The sequence below is a fragment of the Hoplias malabaricus genome, chromosome 1, assembly GCF_029633855.1.
Source record: "Hoplias malabaricus isolate fHopMal1 chromosome 1, fHopMal1.hap1, whole genome shotgun sequence".
NCBI lineage: Eukaryota > Metazoa > Chordata > Actinopteri > Characiformes > Erythrinidae > Hoplias > Hoplias malabaricus.
Window position 1 is genome coordinate 982772 of NC_089800.1, and position 21099 is coordinate 1003870.

A 21099-nucleotide genomic window follows, 5' to 3' on the forward strand; every position below is an offset into this window, starting at 1 on the left:
ACCACACATCTACACTTCCTTTACTAATAAGGGAAAGGGACAAAGCGGAAATATGAAATGTCAGTGTGACTGCGGTCTTTGTCATTTACTCTGAACAGTTCCGCGTTCTCCACATGTCCACACTTTACTACAAAACACATGCACGGGCCACAGGATTATTCTTAAGTTCCTTAATGACATGGGAAAACAAATGCTACTTGTATTTAGCTGGAGGCAATAACTACAGGCAAATTATTATTTAAAAGCATGATAAGAGAAGACTTTACGAAAACTGAAGGAAAATCCTGAGCTAAGAGCTGTTGCCTGTTAATAAACTGTTAATAAACAAGTCATCTTTAAATCATATACCCTCTATGTCAGGTTTTGTCACTGTGCAATATAAAGGAGCAGATTTCAGTATTACAACATCCGTCTTCTTTTATTTACACGTATCTGCCTGGTAACAACGACAGTACAACACCCAAAAGAGGAAAAAAGGAACATGTAACAGACTGGTGACTCTGAAGAACAGGATTATCTTCAGAATTCATCAGAGACCCTTGCTCTTGGAGAAGTAGAAGTCGAGGCCTCTGTCTCTGTGCTGTCGTGGCGTATGGGACGGCCCCTTCTTCCTTCTTGAAAAGGCTGCACCAGACTGAAACAAATGAATAAAAATATTGTTAACTACATGAAAACAACCTCCTCATTACTGACAGTCACTGACTCGTAGGTTGGGTGAGATTTATAGAACGTAGAAAAGCACCACTGAACTATAGCTGTCTTGTAGAACTCAGATTGTGGGTTGAAATCCTAAAGGTTACCCTTATCCAGTTCAGGGTCGCGGTGGGTCCAGAGCCTACCTGGAATCATTGGGTGCAAGGCTGGAATACACCCTGGAGTGGGCGCCAGTCCTTCACAGGGCAACACAGACACACACACATTCACTCACACCTATGGACATTTTTGAGTCGCCAATCCACCTACCAACGTGTGTTTTGGGACTGTGGGAGGAAATCGGAGCACCCGGAGGAAACCCACGCGGACACTGGTAGAACACACCACACTCCTCACAGACAGTCACCCGGAGGAAACCCACGCGGACACTGGTAGAACACACCACACTCCTCACAGACAGTCACCCGGAGGAAACCCACGCAGACACAAGGGAGAACACGCCACACTCCTCACAGACAGTCACCCGGAGGAAACCCACGCAGACACAGGGAGAACACGCCACACTCCTCACAGACAGTCACTCGGAGGAAACCCACGCAGACACAGGGAGAACACGCCACACTCCTCACAGACAGTCACCCGGAGGAAACCCACGCAGACACAGGGAGAACACGCCACACTCCTCACAGACAGTCACCCGGAGGAAACCCACGCAGACACAGGGAGAACACGCCACACTCCTCACAGACAGTCACCCGAAGGAAACCCACGCAGACACAGGGAGAACACGCCACACTCCTCACAGACAGTCACCCGGAGGAAACCCACGCAGACACAGGGAGAACACACCACACTCCTCACAGACAGTCACCCGGAGGAAACCCACACAGACACAGAGAGAACACACCACACTCCTCACAGACAGTCACCTGGAGTGGGAATCGAACCCACAACCAGGCCCCTGGAGCTGTGTGACTGCGACAACTACCTGCTGCACCACCGTGCCGCCCATCGATCTCTGAATTGGTTTTATGTAAATAACTGCATATTAAGCCTGTGTTTAAAGGGGATAAATCCGTTGTGAAAGCCGTGACAGAGCCATGAATTAATTCCTCACTGGTTTCTTGTTAACATGGCGACTCCACTCAGGCGCTTTGACGATGGGGGACGGATACGTCTTGTCGAGAACCACCTCTGCGTGGGTCAGTGAGGAGCTGCTCAGCGTCCATGGGGTGTGAACGTCTCCTCCCATAATGCTCTTCAGCTCAGGCACCCAAAGCCTCACATATTCTCCCTACATGAACACATACAGAAACTTTAACAGCGGTCACATTCATGAGTACATGTGGTCTAGGTTGAGTGTATCTGATACAGATTAGTCCGAGATTACTGCTACAACACCTACATTACTGTCATAGTCCAGCGCCTGCTTGATCATGTTGAATTTCCTGTTTTCTCTCGGGTCATTTCCTACTCCGGCACTGTACAACCAGTTGCCATAGTTACTGCACACATCGTAGTCCACCTGCACTTCAGGAAAATATAGAAACTCAGAGAACCACAGAGAATAGAAGATAAGAGAACCACAAAAAAAAAAGCTCCAGAAGATAAGAGAGCCTCAAAGAGTAGGAGATATCAGTACTTCAGAAAACAGAAGAGAACAGAGCACGTTCCTCACCAGTAAGTATTCAAACCACTCAGCTCCGAGCCTCCAGTCCAGCCCGAGGTCTTTGGTGAGAAAACTAGCGACGTTCTGCCGCCCCCTGTTGGACATGAAGCCGGTCAGACAGAGCTCTCTCATGTTAGCGTCCACAAACGGCACCCCGGTCCTGCCCTCTGGGGAACACACAGGACAGATGTTGTTCAGCTTTCTGTGGAGAAGGATTACACTCTCAGCATTACACATTCATCAAGAGACAAACGGTACCTTTCCACGCATTGAACAGCTCCATGTCTGTCTTCCAGGCCACGTGTTTGTCCTGGAGACCTTACAGATAAAAACAAATCACACTCCGTTTATAAACACAGTAGAACGAGAATATTCACAGGAATTATATATAAAGACTTGTGTAAAAAAAAGGGGGGGGGGGTTAATGTTATATTTACAGGTTTAATTATAATTCCTGATTCTGAGAATTTTTTAAAAATCCCTGCAATTACAGCTTTTAAAACGTATAATAAATTCAGAAAAAACAGTTATTTAATCATAAGGACATTTCTGGCAAAAGTAAAAAGAAGGTGTATCTGCAGTTAATTTCGCCAAACCTTTTATTCTCTGTGTTGAGCAACTTTCTAATTCTGAATCAACTGCACTTATGTTTTTCATTCATTCATTGTCTGTAACCCTTATCCAGTTCAGGGTGGCGGTGGGTCCAGAGCCTACCTGGAGAGGGCGCCAGTCCTTCACAGGGCAACACAGACACACACATTCACTCACACACTCACACCTACGGACACTTTTGAGTCACCAATCCACCTACCAACGTGTGTTTTTGGACTGTGGGAGGAAACCGGAGCACCCGGAGAAAACCCACGCGGACACAGGGAAAACACACCACACTCCTCACAGACAGTCACCCGGAGGAAACCCACGCAGACACAGGGAGAACACACCACACTCCTCACAGACAGTCACCCGGAGGAAACCCACGCAGACACAGGGAAAACACACCACACTCCTCACAGACAGTCACCCGGAGGAAACCCACGCAGACACAGGGAGAACACACCACACTCCTCACAGACAGTCACCTGGAGGAAACCCACACAGACACAGGGAGAACACACCACACTCCTCACAGACAGTCACCCGGAGCAGGAATCGAACCCACGACCTCCAGGCCCCTGGAACTGTGTGACTGCGACACACTACCTGCTGCTCCACCGTGCCGCCCTTATGTTTTTCATCAAATTCATATTTGAACTTTTCTGAAGGAAGTGGGAAAGTCTCTCACCGTTGAAGTGAAATATGCGATCTCTGTATTTCATAGCCACAAATCTGAAGTAATCTCTCCAAAGCAGTTCAAATATCACCCTGAAACAATGACATTAAGAGGTTGTAACACACTGTAACCTGACTCCACGGGTCTGACAGGAGGTCCAACATCTCGCTCTCTCCGACATCTATTCATTTACTAACGTCATTCAATTACAACAGCAGTAAAGAGGTCCTTCTCTAGTTCTCACTCACGGTGACAGTGCAATGATGTTTAAAAGCATCTGAATGTTTGAGATTTACTTACATTTATGATGAATTAATCAGACATTTTGTCTCTACAGTCTCTCACCAGTAAGTGCTCTGATTGGCCGTTCTCTCTGCCTCGTACTTCTTGATCTGTTCATAAATGTACCTCGGAGATATGCAGCCCACAGCCAGCCTGCAGCAGAACAGGTCACATTTACATTTTAACTTCTTTTACTTGAGAAGAACAGTAAAAACACAGTGAAGGAAGTTAGTTCCACTGACCAAGGTGCAAACTTTGTGGAGTAGTCGACTCCAATCAAGCGATTCCGAGTCTCTTTATAAGCAGCAACAGCATTCTGTTCAGGAGAAAGAGGACCCATACGAAGCCTTTATCAACATTATCTGAATATTTATATCTTTGAAAAAAGCGTAAAAGACTTACTGTGTCCCAGAAGTAATGTTGGAGCCTAGCAAGTGCTTCACTCTCTCCGCCTCGACACGGAAAAGCAGAACGGGGGTCATCTAGCGGCTCTGTAACGAAATTCCACCGCAGTCATCAGTTGATAATTCTCACAGCTCTTCAAACATGCTGCTTTAGTTTGATATGCTGTAGTTAACGGACTGTCAGCTCATTACAGATACGAAGCACCTGATGGAAGGTGAGAATACACCCTGGAGGGGGCGCCAGTCCTTCACAGGGTGACACACATTCTGTCACACACGCATACCTACGGACACTTTTGAGTCTCCAATCCACCTACCAACGTGTGTTTTTGGACTGTGGGAGGAAACCGGAGCACCCGGAGGAAACCCACACAGACACAGAGAGAACACATCACACTCCTCACAGACAGTCACCCGGAGGAAACCCACGCAGACACAGGTAGAACACACCACACTCCTCACAGACAGTCACCCGGAGGAAACCCACGCAGACACAGGTAGAACACACCACACTCCTCACAGACAGTCACCCGGAGGAAACCCACGCAGACACAGGGAGAACACACCACACTCCTCACAGACAGTCACCCGGAGGAAACCCACGCAGACACAGGGAGAACACACCACACTCCTCACAGACAGTCACCCGGAGGAAACCCACGCAGACACAGGGAGAACACGCCACACTCCTCACAGACAGTCACCCGGAGGAAACCCACGCAGACACAGGGAGAACACACCACACTCCTCACAGACAGGACCCTGGAGCTGTGTGACTGCGACACCTACCTGCTGCTCCACTGTGACGCCCAAATATAAGTTTACAATCCTAAAAAAAATCACCTGTCTGTTCCAGGTCATCAAACGTAGGAATGGCGCCCTCCTGGAGGCCTGGAGGGAGAGGTCTGATGTTTTCTGAATGAAGCACAGGTCTCACTCTGCTCTGTGCTTCTACTGCTTTTCTAAATGCGGTGTACACATCCGGCAGCCTGTCAGAGAGAAGCAGTAGAGTCTGTATTAATAGTTACATTTACACTCTCTCACTCCTGAACTTTAATTTAAACTCATTTGTCTCCCGTCAAAGTGCATAATAATCACACTCAAGTAAAGGGCCTCAAATGTAGAAATGAAGTCTTTCTGGAAATTGGATTACATTCAGTGATTAATGGACGTTTCATTTCTGTATTTCATGTATGTACTTTAATCTAGGCCTGAGTGTCAGACGTGACGTGACAAACATAAACACAGTAAACAAAAGGAATGAAGATTGAGGAACCACATCTCAAAAAGGGAACCCATCTCTGTCTCTGTGACACCACACAGTGGAAATATAGTCATGATCACTGAGGAAGATAACGACAGACCACTGTAACATGCAAGGAGTAATAGTGACTCAACATCAGCATCAAGCTAGGGTCCCTATCAGTGGCTCCCACCAAGGCTGTAAGAAACCTGGGTGTCATGGTTGATGACCAGCTGACCTTCACAGATCACATTACCGCTGTAGCTCCATCGTGCTGCTTCTCCCTATTCAACATCAGGAAGATTAGGCCATACCTAACTCAACACACAACACAGCTCCTCGTTCAGACGTTAGTAATCTCCCGTCTAGACTATTGCAGCGCCCTCCTGACAGGTCTTCCGGCCTGTGCTGTGAGACCGCTACAGATGATCCAGAATGCTGCAGCACGCCTAAAAGAGCACATGTCACACCCCTATTAGTTGAGCTGCATTGGCTACCCTTAGCTGCTCGCATCAAATTCAAATCACTAATGATGGCCTTCAGAGTGTTCACTGGTTCTGCTCCCATCTTCCTCAATAGACTCTTAAAACCATACGTTAGCGCCCGCCCTCTCCGTTCCTCAAAGGAGCGCCTACTAACACGACCAACCCCCCGTACAGGTCAGTCGAGGCTATTCTCATCTCTGGTACCACGCTGGTGGAACGAGCTTCCAAGCACCATCAGAGCAACAGGAACCCTCTCCGCATTCAAGAAATCATTGAAAACCCAGCTCTTCTGAGAGTATCTCTGAAAGTCTTTCTTTAATGCACTTATCACTTCCTGCTTATTGCACTCAATGTAAGGTACTTTGTATAAATTGTGCTGTAGTTCGAATGTTAGATCCTCTTTTGTGAGTCGCTTTGGATAAAAGCATCTGCCAAATGCATAAATGTAAATGTAGTGATGAAAGCCAAAGTCACACTGGACTTGTATCATCAAATAAACTACTGTTATATCTAGGTTTTTATAGTTTTATAGTTTATATCGGAGGTGTCTTTACTAGCACCACATCATCTATTCACAAGATATAATCGATATTTAAATACATCAAATGTTATTAGATTAAATTAAATGGTGCATTAGGACTGGAACATTTCAGTGTAATTTAGATTTTATTTTTGTGAGTTTCTTTGTTTTTAGCTGCTACACACATTTCTTTAAGTTCTATATAATCCTAAGTACGATGTAGCACCACAGTGACCATCCACAGGCTTTGTCAAGACGGTAAAGCTACTTTTAGACATAAAGACTTGCAGTTATAAAAAGCAGAACAGCTGTATTATTAATAACACATGGGTAAACCTGTTATAAGTGACTGTATGTAGTTGTGTGAAAACATAGGCACCTCACTTTAAAACTAAACGTACAAACAATAGAGGCACCGTTTAAAAGCACACATTTAAAAATAAACAACAGGCAAAACAAATGAATATTTTAAATTGTAACAGTAAGAATGTGATATAATACCCTCCGATGTGGCAGAAAGGGAGGTCATCTCTGTGGTACAACGTGGAGCCCCAAAAAGTCTGAACTTCAACCTTATTTTGGGAGCAAACCTGCTTCACCTCCTTCTCCACTCTCTTTTCTTCTGAGGTCACCTTTTACACAACATCAACAATGAGAAAAGCATCACAGTTATAACAGTTATAGTGTAATGAAGGCTGAAATATTCCGTATGAACTCACCTCTTCCTGAAAGACCACAGCGCTGACGGAACCCAGCTGCTTGATCAAGTCACTCACTACATCTCCAGGCTTTCCTCGTCTGACTATTAGATTACTGCACCCAGAGCGACACAGAAATACGGCTCACGTTAACAGTGAGTGATGTGAGTACAGTGTAACAGCCTTGTCCCAAAGTCTAGTTAGTGCTTTAGACAGCATTTGACCTTTTCAATATGCAGCTATATGTTTGTTTTGGTCTGAATCTAAATCTGTCTTCATTCATTCATTCATTATCTGTAACCCTTATCCAGTTCAGGGTCGCGGTGGGTCCAGAGCCTACCTGGAATCATTGGGCGCAAGGCAGGAACACACCCTGGAGGGGGCGCCAGTCTTTCACAGGGCGACACACACACATTCACTCACACCTATAGACACTTTTGAGTCGCCAATCCACCTACCAAAGTGTGTTGTTGGAGCGTGGGAGGAAACCGGAGCACCCGGAGGAAACCCACGCAGACACAGGGAGAACACACCACACTCCTCACAGACAGTCACCCGGAGGAAACCCACGCAGACACAGGGAGAACACACCACACTCCTCACAGACAGTCACCCGGAGGAAACCCACACAGACACAGGGAGAACACACCACACTCCTCACAGACAGTCACCCGGAGGAAACCCACACAGACACAGGGAGAACACACCACACTCCTCACAGACAGTCACCCGGAGGAAACCCACGCAGACACAGGGAGAACACACCACACTCCTCACAGACAGTCACCCGGAGGAAACCCACACAGACACAGGGAGAACACACCACACTCCTCAGAGACAGTCACCCGGAGCGGGAATTGAACCCACAACCTCCAAGCCCCTGGAGCTGTGTGACTGCGACACTAACCTGCGACACTGTGCCGCCCCATCTGTCTTCATGCCTTTCTTATAATTTGTGAAGATGTCCAGTATTTTATAAACCCATCTTATACTTAGAAAGGTGTATGTAGAGCTCAACAAACCCAGAAAGACCTCTCTCCAGTAGATAGATGTATGTTTTAACCTATTGTTTACCTGCCCTTCTTCTTAAGCAAGGCTCTAAGGTCCTTTACACTGTCCAGGAGGAAGCGCAGGCGGAAGGGGCCAGTTTTGGGGAAGTTAAAATGATGAGTGCCCAGGTAGTGACGAGGGTCGAAGCAGTACAGAGGAACTATATAATCTGCGTTCTTCTGCGCCCAGTGGAAAACCTGAGGGAATTAAGGAAAATGTCTATTTAGTTGTTCAAAGGCTTCCGAACAAGTGCTTCTCCAAAAAATGTCCTGAAATGAAGGGTATTATTATGGAACTGGTCTCCTTTCAGTTCTGCGGCTGCTTGTACGTTTCTAGTTTTTACAGAAAGATGTTGGAACTTGGACGTGACGAGGTACTGGGTGGAGAATACAGATCAATGGCTTCCACCGCCCAATGCAAGATGTTTTACACCCCTCTAGCCGACTATAGGCATTGGTCATGGTGCTTTTAGGCTCATGTACCGTTGCTCTAGAGCATCCATTTTTTAGGTCACTGCTTTTAAACGAACATTACACAAACTGAGTATAACCCAGTAAACAATTAGCCGTTGATTCAACGTTGAAATAACGTAATGACTGCCGTCTAATCAACGTTCTCTTAAGGTTGAAAATGAAAGTTGAAAAGACGTCCAAACACAGACAGTGAAAAGACGACTATTAGACGTATTTTGGACGTCCATTGACGTTATTAATTGGTCCTGAAATAAATTACTTGTATAAAACGTGTTTTGGACGTCCACTGACGTTATCGATTGGTCACCACTTAACTAACTTATTAAGATGGATTTTGGACGTCCATTGACGTTTATAATATGTCCTTGACGGACAGACTACTTTTAGACCTATTTTGAACGTCCAGTGACGCTCCTTGTTTACTGGGAAAACTGACAATCAGCAAAGGGTGCACCTTAAATAGCAGAATTCACTAGAAACATTTGGTCATGTTACAAAAGCCCCGCCCACTAACGTAATAGCCAATGAAAACCAGTACGTACTGTTCCAACGTGTACGTGTTTCATAAACTGAAGTTGGAAACACGGGATAATGGATTCACACCGTTGGATTTGGTTAAAGTGGTGAAACTAAACTAAGCTCAGTCCTGAAGTCTGGTTTAAATGATCCGGCTCTGCCTGCGGTGTGAAATATATAAGTTTAAGCACTCGACACGTTCAGAGTTAGAGCAGACTTGTTCCGGTCCACCTTAAATAGTGTGTACAGACTGTCACCGCACTACGTCGGTATCTTGTGAAAGTGTTTACTTCTTAATCCCCATCTTCTTTTCGAATGTGCCGTTCCACCTTAAATAGTGAGGTTACGGGTACGCGAATGTTCTGTTCCACCTTAAGTGCTGCATTTACCAGTTACCGCAACATTTAAGGTGGAACGGAACGTCCTGGAGAATTGAACTTCGTGTTTACCTCATTGTCGTGAAGGCGCAGGTCATTTCTGAGTAAACAGACGATGGTCCGAGATGAAGCCATATCTCTCTCTCTCTCTCTCTCTCTCTCTCTCTCTGTCTCTGTCTCTCTCTGTCTCTGTCTCTCTCTCTCTGTCTCTCCCTCTCTCTCTCTCTCTCTCTCTGTCTCTGTCTCTCTCTGTCTCTGTCTCTCTCTCTCTGTCTCTCCCTCTCTCTCTCTCTCTCTCTCTGTCTCTGTCTCTCTCTGTCTCTCTCTCTCTGTCTCTCCCTCTCTCTCTGTCTCTCTCAGTCTCTGTCTCTCTCTCTGTCTCTCTCTCTCTCTGTCTCTGTCTCTCTGTCTGTCTCTGTCTCTGTCTCTCTCTCTCTGTCTCTCCCTCTCTCTCTGTCTCTCTCAGTCTCTGTCTCTCTCTCTGTCTCTCTGTCTGTCTCTGTCTCTGTCTCTCTCTCTCTCCCTCTCTCTCTGTCTCTCCCTGTCTCTCTCAGTCTCTGTCTCTCTCTCTGTCTCTCTCTCTCTCTCTCTCTCTCTCTCTCTCTCTCATAACACTGCGCGTTCACGTGTTCACACACGAGCAGGCGTCAAGTTACCTGAAGTGTATACAGTATTTTATTTATTTATTTCCACTGACTAGCCATAAATATAACCTTATTTCTCCACTCACTGTCCATTTATCAGCTCCATTTACATTACAAGTGCACTCTATAGTTCTATAATTACAGATTTTAGTCCACCTATTGCTCTGCATACGTTGTTAGAGCTCTTTCACTTTGTTTTCCGTGGTCAGGACCAATCACAGAGCAGGTATGATCTGGGAGTGGATCAGACACAGCAGTGCTGCTGGAGTTTTTAAACCCTGTGTCCACTCTCTGTCCACTCTGTGAGACACTCCTCCCTCGTTGGTCCACCTTGTAGATGTAGAGTCAGAGACAGTAGCTCATCTGTCGCTGCACAGTGTGTGTCGCTCGTCCTCTAGTCCTTCATCAGTGACACAGGACGCTGTCGGCTGGATGTTTTTGGTCGGTGGACTGTTCTCGGTCCAGACACTGAGGGGTTTAAAAACTCCAGCAGCACTGCTGTGTCTGATCCACTCTACACCAGCACAACACACACTAACACACCACCACCACGTCAGTGTCACTGCAGCGCTGAGAATGATCCAACACCCAAAATACACCCCACATTTACATAAATATAAAAACAAAATATTTACCTGCAGTTAAATAAAACAATTCAGAAATGGTTGTTTAGTTTAATGGCTACATTTATGAAAACGCCAATGACAGCCTTTTGTTTACAATGTTTTATTTGTTAGTGACTAGATTCAAAGGCACAAATAACTACCAAAGATATGATTTTCAACATTTAATTTATTTATTCAAGTGCACAAAAAAATCACTTTGAGGATAAATGTGTTCAGGCTTTGTCATCAAGGCAGTGAAGAACAGTCCATTCTCAGCCTCAATCAAAAACCACAGAGGCCTTTTTACTCCATTTTATCCACTCCATGTGTTTTGTGAAGCCCTAAACCCAGCTCTACAGTTTTGGTAATAACGTAACTAAGGTATTCTGAATATAATAAAACGTCTTATAAAAAAGTGCAGTACAATGTTTACGGATCTTACGGAAAGTTTGGACACCCTGTTCAGAGGCCTTATTATTCTTTACGTGGTGTAAATTATAACACGCCTCAATGTAGAAAATACAGACATTACGAGACCTCCATTTAAACATCCACTATACGACACCAAGCTTCTGAACGTAATTAGATTAACAGGGATTTTCCCTCTTTGTTTGCTCTGGGGAAGGATTTAAACCAGATGTTGGAAGATCGGCAGCGGAGATCTTATGGCATCCAGTCACCTAAATATATTTGTTTTGAGGTCAGGAACGGCTGTTGGGTGATGGTTCCAAGATTAAGGTGGAGTTCCCTAACTACATAGACTACTTACAACTGGCTTTGTCCTCTGGATGGGTAAGATGCCCCCTCTCCCCATCATGGCCCATTGGTGCTAAGCTAGCATAGGTGATTGTTAGCTGATGTGACAGATCTGGGCAGTTTGCCTTCTCCTGATGTTGAGTGATGGTTCCAAGATTAAGGTAGAGTTCCCTAACTACATCGACTACTTACACTGCTTCAATACCAAATGTTAGGTGGCTTAATAGCCCTCTATTCCACACGTGCCATGGAGCATGGTGCAGCTTGTGCTTTAGCGGTGGGTGCACCTTAATGTAGCTGAATGTACTAAGAGTGCTGTCTAAACTCTTCAGGACGTATGGCCGAGTGTTGAGGTGGGTTTGCTTTACTGTGGGTGCAGGAAATACGTGAATCTCTGATCAATATGTTATTTTATTATCATCTCCTTTAGAAGGCCAGCCTTCTCTGGAGCAGTTTAATACATGCTTTAATTCCGAAGGAAGGGTCTTGCAACCAAATTCAGTCCGTTCCCGACGGAATCAAGGAAGCCGAACCCAGCTTTATCAGCACAATGTCGTTCAGAACAGATTCGGACTGAGCTCCTATCATTAACTCATGAGCTCAGTCACTGGAGGAATATTCAAGTGATGTTCAACACCATGTGCTTTGAGGTAATGGACTGCGTACAGACAGTGGATAAAGAAGTCTGAAAAAGACTGGACTGTTTTTAACCTTGGACCAAAACTAATGATAATAGTAAAAGTGTACTTTAACGCTGTAAAAAAGTAAATATTTGTTTAAAAAACCCATTTATTTAAAGGGTGCCAATACTTTCTATAAGCTCTGTATTTACAATACAATCTTTTTTCGTTTAAAAATCACCGTAGCTGTTTATACATTAAAAACACAGCATCATTCCTGCTCTCCACACACGAAGGAAGCGGAGATCCAACTGGATGAGGACAAATTAATGCACATTCCATCATTAAATGCGATAAAAAAAGGCCTGGTCTAATTTCAGTAAAAAGGAACATCAGAGAAGGCACTAAACAAAGTGTCCCTTTAGACATTCACACCGACGTGTTTACACTGTTTTTATATTAAAAAGTGACGTAACAAATATATCATTCCCAATTCTAACAAAACATGGAGAGGGAATCTTTGCTGAAAAATTCCATAAAAGACCACTGTTTCCTAAAACTGGAAAACCCTAGATCCTCCAGGTACGAGTGCATATGCGTCAGAAAAGTTACAATATGCTTGAATATAATAATAATAATCATAATAAAAAACACAATACTTTCTCTTTGGTTGGTTCTGTCACTGTGACCACGTTCCTACGGAAACGACCGAACTGAAAACATCGTAAAGATTCGGACTATTGCTCAAATGTCATTTAAAACAATACAAAAACGGGTCCTTCCTCCAAACGTCTGGAATAAATGTCTTTTTTTATGATTTTTATAAAAATAGCTTTTTGAAATTTCAGCTGATTTTCCTGCAGTTTGTCTTTCAACCGCGAGACTTAATCTTACAGTGACTTCACTGATTTACGAGTGCTTAAAAACATCAAATTAAAAAAAAAAGTATAAAACTTTATAGAAAACAAATCATTTTCATCTACAATCTTCATCAGCTGAGAGGACGACGCAGTCTCAAAGAGCTGCACGAGTGTCTCTTACACATTCACCACTTTGGCGGTCGTACATGTGCTGGTCTGTGTCTTTTTTACTTGGTTAGATTCTAACCATGAAGCACAGTAATCTTAAGAAAAATTACTCAACGGAGTATTTGACTCATCCCGAGTGGATGCTCTCCACAAGCGCTGGCCATAGCACTGTTCCCGAGGCATGGCACTGAATTTCAAATTTCATCTTCAGGAAGTGGCACCACATTCATAAGGTTATTTAAGCCAGGGGTTTGGACATAAAAGAACACACAGAAATGAAAACACTTTAGCTGTAAGCTAATCACTTACAGTCATTGACCAGAATGCATATTTCAGTCTTTGTCCACCCCAAAATGAACCCCACATTCAGAGAGTGAGTGTGACTTCTAAAGGCTTAAGGCCCAGATCTAAACCATCAGTGTCCAGGGATTAGAAACAGTACAGAGAATGAAATGAAAATAAATGTTACAGAATGCTGGTGAAAACACTGCGCAGTGACACTCACTAAGAGATTCAAATCCCGGCGATGCCTACGCTGTCTAAGGTCAGGTGTCCTACAGAGCACAACTGGCCTTGTCCTCTGGATGGGTAAGATGCCCCCCTCTCCCCATCATGGCCCATTGGTGCTAAGCTAGCATACGTGATTGTTAGCTGATGTGACAGATCTGGGCAGTTTGCCTTCTCCTCTGACCCTCTAAACTGTTCAGTGACTTTGTCTTAGCAGCAGCCTGAAAAAAAACACAGGCTGGCTTCAGTCTCTCGGACGAGGCAGGAGTTCACCTTCACTTTGTGAGATCAGAGGAGAACCAATGAGAGGGTGGTACAGGAGACGACTACTAAATGGGAAGAAATTTTTACAAATCTGGGGATAAGGAAAATAACCTTGAAGATGAACTGGGGTGAAAAGTTAATGTTTTTGAAAATGTGTATGTTTGAATAATATTTGCATAGATTACAGAGTTCCAGTTTAATCATTCATTCATCTATTGTCTGTAACCCTTATCCAGGGCGGCGGTGGGTCCGGAATCACTGGGCGCAAGGTGGGAACACACCCTGAAGGGGGCGGCAGTCACACATTCACTCACACACTCACACCTATGGTCACCTTTGAGTCTCAAACCCACCTACCAACGTGTGTTTTTGGAGTGTGGGAGGAAACCAGAGCACCCGGAGGAAACCCACGCAGACACAGGGAGAACACACCACACTCCTCACAGACAGACACCCGGAAGAAACCCACGCAGACACAGAGAGAACACACCACACTCCTCACAGACGGTCACCCGGAGGAAACCCACGCAGACACAGGGAGAACACACCACACTCCTCACAGACAGTCACCCGGAGACAGGGCCATGGAGCTGTGTGACTGAGACACTACCTGCTGCGCCACCGTGCCGCCCCTTCCAGTTTAATTAAGTGAATTAAAATTTAAGTTCAAGTTTTCCATGTCCCAACAAAACTAACCCAGCTCATTAGCTAATTGTCAAGCCAACTGTGAGCTGGATTATAGGATTATCGATGAGGCAGAGAAAACCTGAAGCCTCGCTGGCGAGGGGGAACCAGTACTAGAGTTAAACTCCACTGCTTTATTAAGGATCATTTTATACTGCTCTGGTTATGGAGTGGGGGGAGGGGGCTCAGTGAAAAGATATCATTTCTATTCTGGACAAACTGGTTTCTAATCCCATAGACCTTTCAGCAGCAGGTCGCTCGCACTGTGGGTTCTCCAACTGCAGCCAGAGAACTTAACGCCTCACCTTTAATCTGTGTGATAATGTTTCTGGGGCTTGTAACGTAAACAAACTGTGGTCTCCCACCAAATAATGTGTTAACAGATGGATCCTCAGACCACAGACGTAGAGAGGCAGCAATACCGCCACAGCGTAGCCTGGCCAGAGAGGACTTGAATGTTTGTGTGTGTATGTGTGTGTGTATGGGCATCGCGTGGTCTGAGATATGCAGCCCCGACTCCTGAGGGACTACTTTTGTTCTGAGTGGGCTGAAGAGATTTTTTGCAGGATGCCCTGGACCCTGGAAGGCAGAGTGGTGATTATCGGTGGGTCAGATTAACTGTCCCTGTCCGCTTCTGGACCTGCAGCAACTTTCAGAAGCTCCCCTGGACAAAGGGATGGCTGAGAAGCACTTCTGCGGTGGGTCGCCACTTCTCCTCCACAAAGACCTGCCGCAGGAAGTCCCTGCAGGCGTCCGACACGCCCTCCGGCAGCTCGGGTTTGGTGGGCTGTGTGGCGATTTTAAAAATGGCTGCCATCGCTTCAAACTCAGCCCAGGGGGGCTTCTCAGTAAGCATCTCCACCACCGTGCAGGCCACACTCCTGGAAGACAACAACAGACCTGGATTAGTGTTTGGCAAATTGTGCATCAAAACTGGAGCGGTATTTTTAGCTAATGTTTGTGGTATGACGTGTTTAATGATGCTTCCATGTTGTGTATCACTGTATTGTTTGATGCACTGGGACAGTTCAGTATTGAGTTTGTCATAATTCAGAGAACATATATATCATTATTTTTTACCAGACGTCAGCTTTGCGGCCGTATCCCTCTCCGTTGATGACCTCTGGACTCATCCAGTAGGGGGTGCCGGTGACTGACTTTATTCCTGTACCGGACATACAGATGGTCTGAATGCGTTTACTGGCTCCGAAGTCTCCTAGCTTTACGTTTCCGAAGGAATCCCTCAGTATGTTAGCGCCTGTGTGGAGACACATGGAGATTCAGTTACTTACACACACACACACACACACACACACACACACACACACACACACGTCCAGCCTGAATACAGCCGCATGGCTTGAGACACGTCTGCCTCTTCCCCGGCCTCCAGCTGGAGTGATTTTTCTGTGGGAGAATCCCCCGTGCTGCAGTGTGCTGTGAGATTTGCTCTTGTTTGGGCAGTGACTAATTCATACCAGCCACAAAATCTCCACACCCTCAACATCTCACAGCACTGCCAACAGAAGTGGAGACAAGGGGAGAGAGAGAGAGAGAGAGAGGGAGGGGAGGGAGAGAGAAAGAGAGAGAGAGAGAGAGAGAGAGAGAGAAAGAGAGAGAGAGAGAGAGAGAGAGAGAGAGAGAGAAAATATCCAAAGAAATAATAAATATCCTGGACTGAGCAGAAAAGTGAAAGAGGGAGAAACAGAGGAGGAAGTGGAAGAAAGAAAGAAAGAAAGAAAAATAGGAGAAAGAAAGCTGAATTCTCCTTTTCTCTTTCCTTTCTTTCAGTTGATATTTCCAGAGAGCGTCTGGTCAGTTATGGGAATGTTAAAGCCTCGCTTCCTCACATAAATCATAAAAAACAGGTCTGAGGTTTGTTTTGGCGTCAGCTGCTCGGCTCCAGTCGTATCACACCATGAGCAATGGAAGCGATGTGAAGATCGTCTGGTCACGAAATGATTTATGAGGCTGTTTAGCCAATTCACGCAAAAAGTAAAAAAAAAAAACACGGATAACTAGCCTCATGGGCAGCGTTCATTGTTCCAAACAGTTTTGCTCAACCGCTCCAAGGAATGCCATGCTTTTCATTTCTGCTTTTTTTGGCGAGACCTAAAGGGAGTACTGTTGTCTGATGCAAGAGAGCGGGCGCCAAATTAAAGCTACTTCCCCAAATACAGGACATTCAGCAGCAGAGATATCACTGGAAATTATAGTGGAACCTGTACTAACGAACTTTCCAAGATACGAACCGGGCATTTGAATATTTTTTGCCTCCACCAACGAACCCCGACTCTAGAAACGAACCCGAGCCCCCTCCGAGCCGGCGGCTGGAAATGGCCCCTGACCCCAATAGGCGAGTCTCCCAGCGCCCCCCAGACTTGAGTGGGGCTTTTAAGATTAGCACATTGTAGCTTTAGCAATTTAGCATTAGTGTAAATAGCAGACACTGAAATTCGTGCTAAGTTAAGCCGTATCTACGCTTCGTCTCCCCACATTCACCGTCTACTCTCCGTTATTTACCCCCCCCCCCCCCACCTCCCGTCATACAGCCAGTGCCTGTGTTACTCCTCCAGCCAGTCGTCACGTCTTCAAGGTAGCGATGTGTAACCACTTACAACTTTATTATTTCTTTTTTATTACTGTTTCCACTGTATTTCTCTTTTATTTTTAGTAACGCTACATGTATTTTTTTACTAATTTGAGAGTGTTGTAAACATATATCAGTGCAAAATGGTGACTTTTGGGGTGGGGGCTGGAACGCATTAATTGCTTTACCATTATTTTAAATGAGGAAAACTGACTCGAGAAACGAACTTTACCACTTACGAACCGGGTCACGGAACAGATCAAGTTCGTAGGTAGAGGTTCCACTGTATTAGAATGACAGAGAGATGTGTTTATCAATGCAAGACTTTGTGTTCATCTAGAAGTTTATCTCTGCCTAAATGCACCAAACTGTATTCCACACCAGAGAAAAAGCACTTCCCCAATGAACAAAATCAAGTTAAAGGTGACAGTCCTTCACAGGGCGACACACACTCGCACATTCACTCACACCTATAGACACTTTTGAGTCTCCAATCCACCTACCAACGTGAGAACACACCACACTCCCCCAGACAGTCACCCGGAGGAAACCCACGCAGACACAGAGAGAACACACCACACTCCTCACAGACAGTCACCCGGAGGAAACCCACGCAGACACAGAGAGAACCCACCACACTCCTCACAGACAGTCACCCGGAGGAAACCCACGCAGACACAGGGAGAACACACCACACTCCTCACAGACAGTCACCCGGAGGAAACCCACGCAGACACAGAGAGAACACACCACACTCCTCACAGACAGTCACCCGGAGCGGGACCCGAACCCACAACCTCCAGGACCCTGGAGCTGTGACAGAGGCACTACCTGCTGCTCCACTGTGCCGCTCTAAAATCAATGCAATGAGAAACACTTTAATTATTTAGTATTGACTACTAGTACTTTTTGATTCGTTTGTTCGTTCGTTCATTCATTCTGCTGTAGTACTTCCACCTGATTAGAGCTGCAGTGGATTCACAGGCCTCAAGGCAGTAACTCACCCTCAGCAGGGTGTCCTTCCATCTCTGGACGGATTTTGAATACATTTGTGTTGACAAAACACACAAGCAAGTTTGTCAAATCCGGTTTACAGTTTCGATTCTGCACTGAAACTCCTCATTAGTTTGAATGGGATTTTTACCAGCGTTTAGTAGTGTGTTTAAAACCAAGCAACATCTGCTTAGAAAGAATTCATCTTTCACAACCTGGTGAACCCTAACCACGAGACTTTCATTTTGTGCAAAAACATTTGGATAAACATTATAGTGTCATTATCAGTTGGAAGATTTTAACGGACTACGTTCTGAAAGTGTGTCCAGCTGACGTTACCTTTAATGTCTCGGTGTACAATCATGTTGCTGTGGAGGTAATGGACGCCCTGTAGGATCTGCCTGGTGTATCTGCGGGTCACTTTCTCTGTCAGAGCGCCATACGCCTTCAGCTGGTCTTTTATAGAGCCCTGGACACAAATACAAGTACAAACACGTTCAACGTTTACCAATGCCAGGGGAGTGACCATCACCCAGGGAGAGGCAGGAAACTTTGAGCAGGCAGTGTGTGTGTGTGTGTGTGTGTGTGTGTGTGTGCAGTACAGGGTTTATATGCAGTTAGACCAACGTTCCCGAATCCTGAATTACTGTCTGATGTAAAATCGCACTCTGCAGCGCTCTGTGGTTATGGGCTATAAGGTCGGTTACCATGGCAACATCAGGGAACAGATTTTATGAGCTGTATTCATATGTACTGCTGCATCCTTAGTTACAGACAATACTATCATTACGACAGAACGTTTAGTAATTGATGTAAAATGTAGAAATGTATTAAACACATGGGGTCACTGTAGAGCAGCCTACAATCCTCGAGCCTAGCGCCACACGTGGGTCAGAGGGGTATAAACATCCAGCCCCAGCACTAAGTTATAACCCAACATCAGTGCCTGACCTCGCTAATGCTCTCATGGCTAAATGTCATCAAACTCTCACAGAAATGTTCAAATATCAAGTGTAAACCCTTCATAAAAGAGTAGAGGCTGTTCCTGCAGCGAAGGGGATCAAGCACCTATTAATGCCCTTGGTTTCAGAAGAAATGCTGTGAGAGCATGAGCTCATAAACCTCCGTCCACCATTCTGCGGTGGATAAGCTCACTTTACTCCAGCAGAAAGTGAGTCATCGTTTAAAATAACAACACAACACATTGTTTTTGTGACAGCGCTGAAGTGCAAACAGAACGTGCCAAAGGAGCGTCCTTCGTTTCTGTGTTTCTCACGCGGACGCCAGCTTCCATCTGTTTACTCGGATGAAACTGGAAGTGTTTTGAGGTATTGTCCAGACTCAGAGACGTTTCTATTCTCAAAACATGGCTCCCCTGTGGGCTCCTCACTCACACGTGTGTGTGTGTGTGTGTGTTCTTCGACACTCTGACCCAAACAAGCTGAAGCAGCCTGCATTTCCTCAGCTTTCCTGTTTTCATCTCGTGTGGTGGAAACAATGTCTCCTCAAGGCCCATGTCCAGAAACACCTGTGACGCAAACTCCACTACAGTCCTGCTGTCCACTCAGCAGCTCCCTACACAAGCCCTCAACAAGCATCGCAGAACACATTCATATACACTGTGTGTCCAAATGTTTGTAGACATTGGGTGTAATTAGTGCATTCAGCCCCTGTAAAGTACATTCAGGGTTGACGCAGATGAATGCACGGCTTGTATAATCTCCACAGAAAATAGTGACACTATGGAGTAGCTGCACATGAGCTGAAGGCCCCACTGCCCAATGCCAAGTGTTAGCTAAAGGGCCATACACCCCACCGACAGTACCTGACCTCACTAATGCTCTTCACACGCTAATGACATCACTACAATAAAAAAAACACCCAGACGTGAAAGAGACAAACAATTCACAAATCTCAAAACTAACACTCCTTCCTCCTCTTCTCTTTTCCCATCTTTTACACTCCTTTCTTTTCTAAACTCCATCCATCTGCTGTTGTTTCCTCTTATCAGTGAGCAGCAGAGTGGGAGATGGAGGATTTGATGTTAAAAGTCTTTGGCTCCCGCTGTTGCCAGAGACCTTGGTCAAACATAAACATGCGCCATTTTTCCACACGTGAGTAAGTCAGTGAAACCACAGCCTCAGGGCAGCCGTGCGGATATTAAACGCAGGCTGAGAGGGGGCGGTCCTTGTTAAAAGCTGCTATTCACAAAAGAAAATGGACCCATAAAACAGAGCTGTTGTGCCATGCTGCGATATCTGGGAAGAGGCGGTCACTTTCTGGCGCAGTGCGCTGTGGGTGTGAAGGGGGTTTCTGTTTAATTTAAGCTTTTATTGCTGGAGCCCTCTGATGTAAAAGTGCAGGGGTAATATAAGGAGGTCACTCAGACTAGTCCCTGGCAGTCCTGGTTAAATCTTGCTTGACTAAAGTGTCAGCTGACACGGAGAGGGTTATATATACACAGACTGTGCACTCTCTTTTCAGTAACAATTCCAGTGCATTTGACATAATTCAATGTGGAAATGAAGTTTACAAACCCCTGGCATGAACTCCACAAAGATAGACAGCTTCCTCTGACCAGGGTCCCGTAAGCAGCCATAGTACTGGACGATCCGCTCATGACGGAGGTTCTTCAGCAGCTGAACCTCACACTCCAGGGCATTCACCTCCTTCAAAAGGAGACAGAGAAACAGCAAGTGGGTTAAGATGAGATGCTGGACCTTGTCTGGTTGACTGTGAATGTATTTGTACGGATATTACGCAG

At 45.5% G+C, this 21099-nt stretch overlaps 2 protein-coding genes across 2 annotated transcripts in view; both read right to left on the reverse strand.

The window, feature by feature from the left end:
• Positions 1–359: 359 nt before the first annotated feature.
• cry-dash (cryptochrome DASH) lies at positions 360–10029 on the reverse strand. Its single transcript, XM_066677480.1, has 14 exons — positions 9717–10029; positions 8303–8475; positions 7250–7343; positions 7032–7162; positions 5126–5271; positions 4281–4369; positions 4121–4194; positions 3942–4031; positions 3609–3688; positions 2582–2641; positions 2333–2490; positions 2060–2179; positions 1772–1948; positions 360–634 (listed from the first exon to the last, which is right to left on the reverse strand). The coding sequence occupies exons 1-14, from the start codon at positions 9777–9779 to the stop codon at positions 530–532; spliced, it is 1560 nt and encodes a 519-aa protein (XP_066533577.1). The 5' UTR covers positions 9780–10029; the 3' UTR covers positions 360–529.
• A 1067-nt stretch (positions 10030–11096) lies between these two features.
• Positions 11097–21099, reverse strand: part of map3k22 (mitogen-activated protein kinase kinase kinase 22) — a 64866-nt gene continuing 54863 nt past the window's right edge. The window contains exons 15-18 of the mRNA XM_066642480.1: positions 20873–21004; positions 18675–18804; positions 15833–16010; positions 11097–15633 (exon numbers count right to left, since the gene is read on the reverse strand). Of these exons, the coding sequence (XP_066498577.1) occupies positions 15405–15633; positions 15833–16010; positions 18675–18804; positions 20873–21004 (669 nt within the window). The 3' untranslated portion in view covers positions 11097–15404. The remainder of the gene's footprint in view (positions 15634–15832; positions 16011–18674; positions 18805–20872; positions 21005–21099) is intronic.

Bases quoted from the DNA above. Each gene is read 5' to 3' on its own strand.
- cry-dash (XM_066677480.1), bottom strand. From the start codon at position 9,779: ATGGCTTCATCTCGGACCATCGTCTGTTTACTCAGAAATGACCTGCGC. The intron at 3,689-3,941 runs GTGAGAGACTGT...TCATTGTTTCAG, and splicing joins GCCAATCAGAGCACTTACTG to GGTGATATTTGAACTGCTTT. The intron at 2,180-2,332 runs GTGAGGAACGTG...CCTGAAGTGCAG, and splicing joins AGTGGTTTGAATACTTACTG to GTGGACTACGATGTGTGCAG.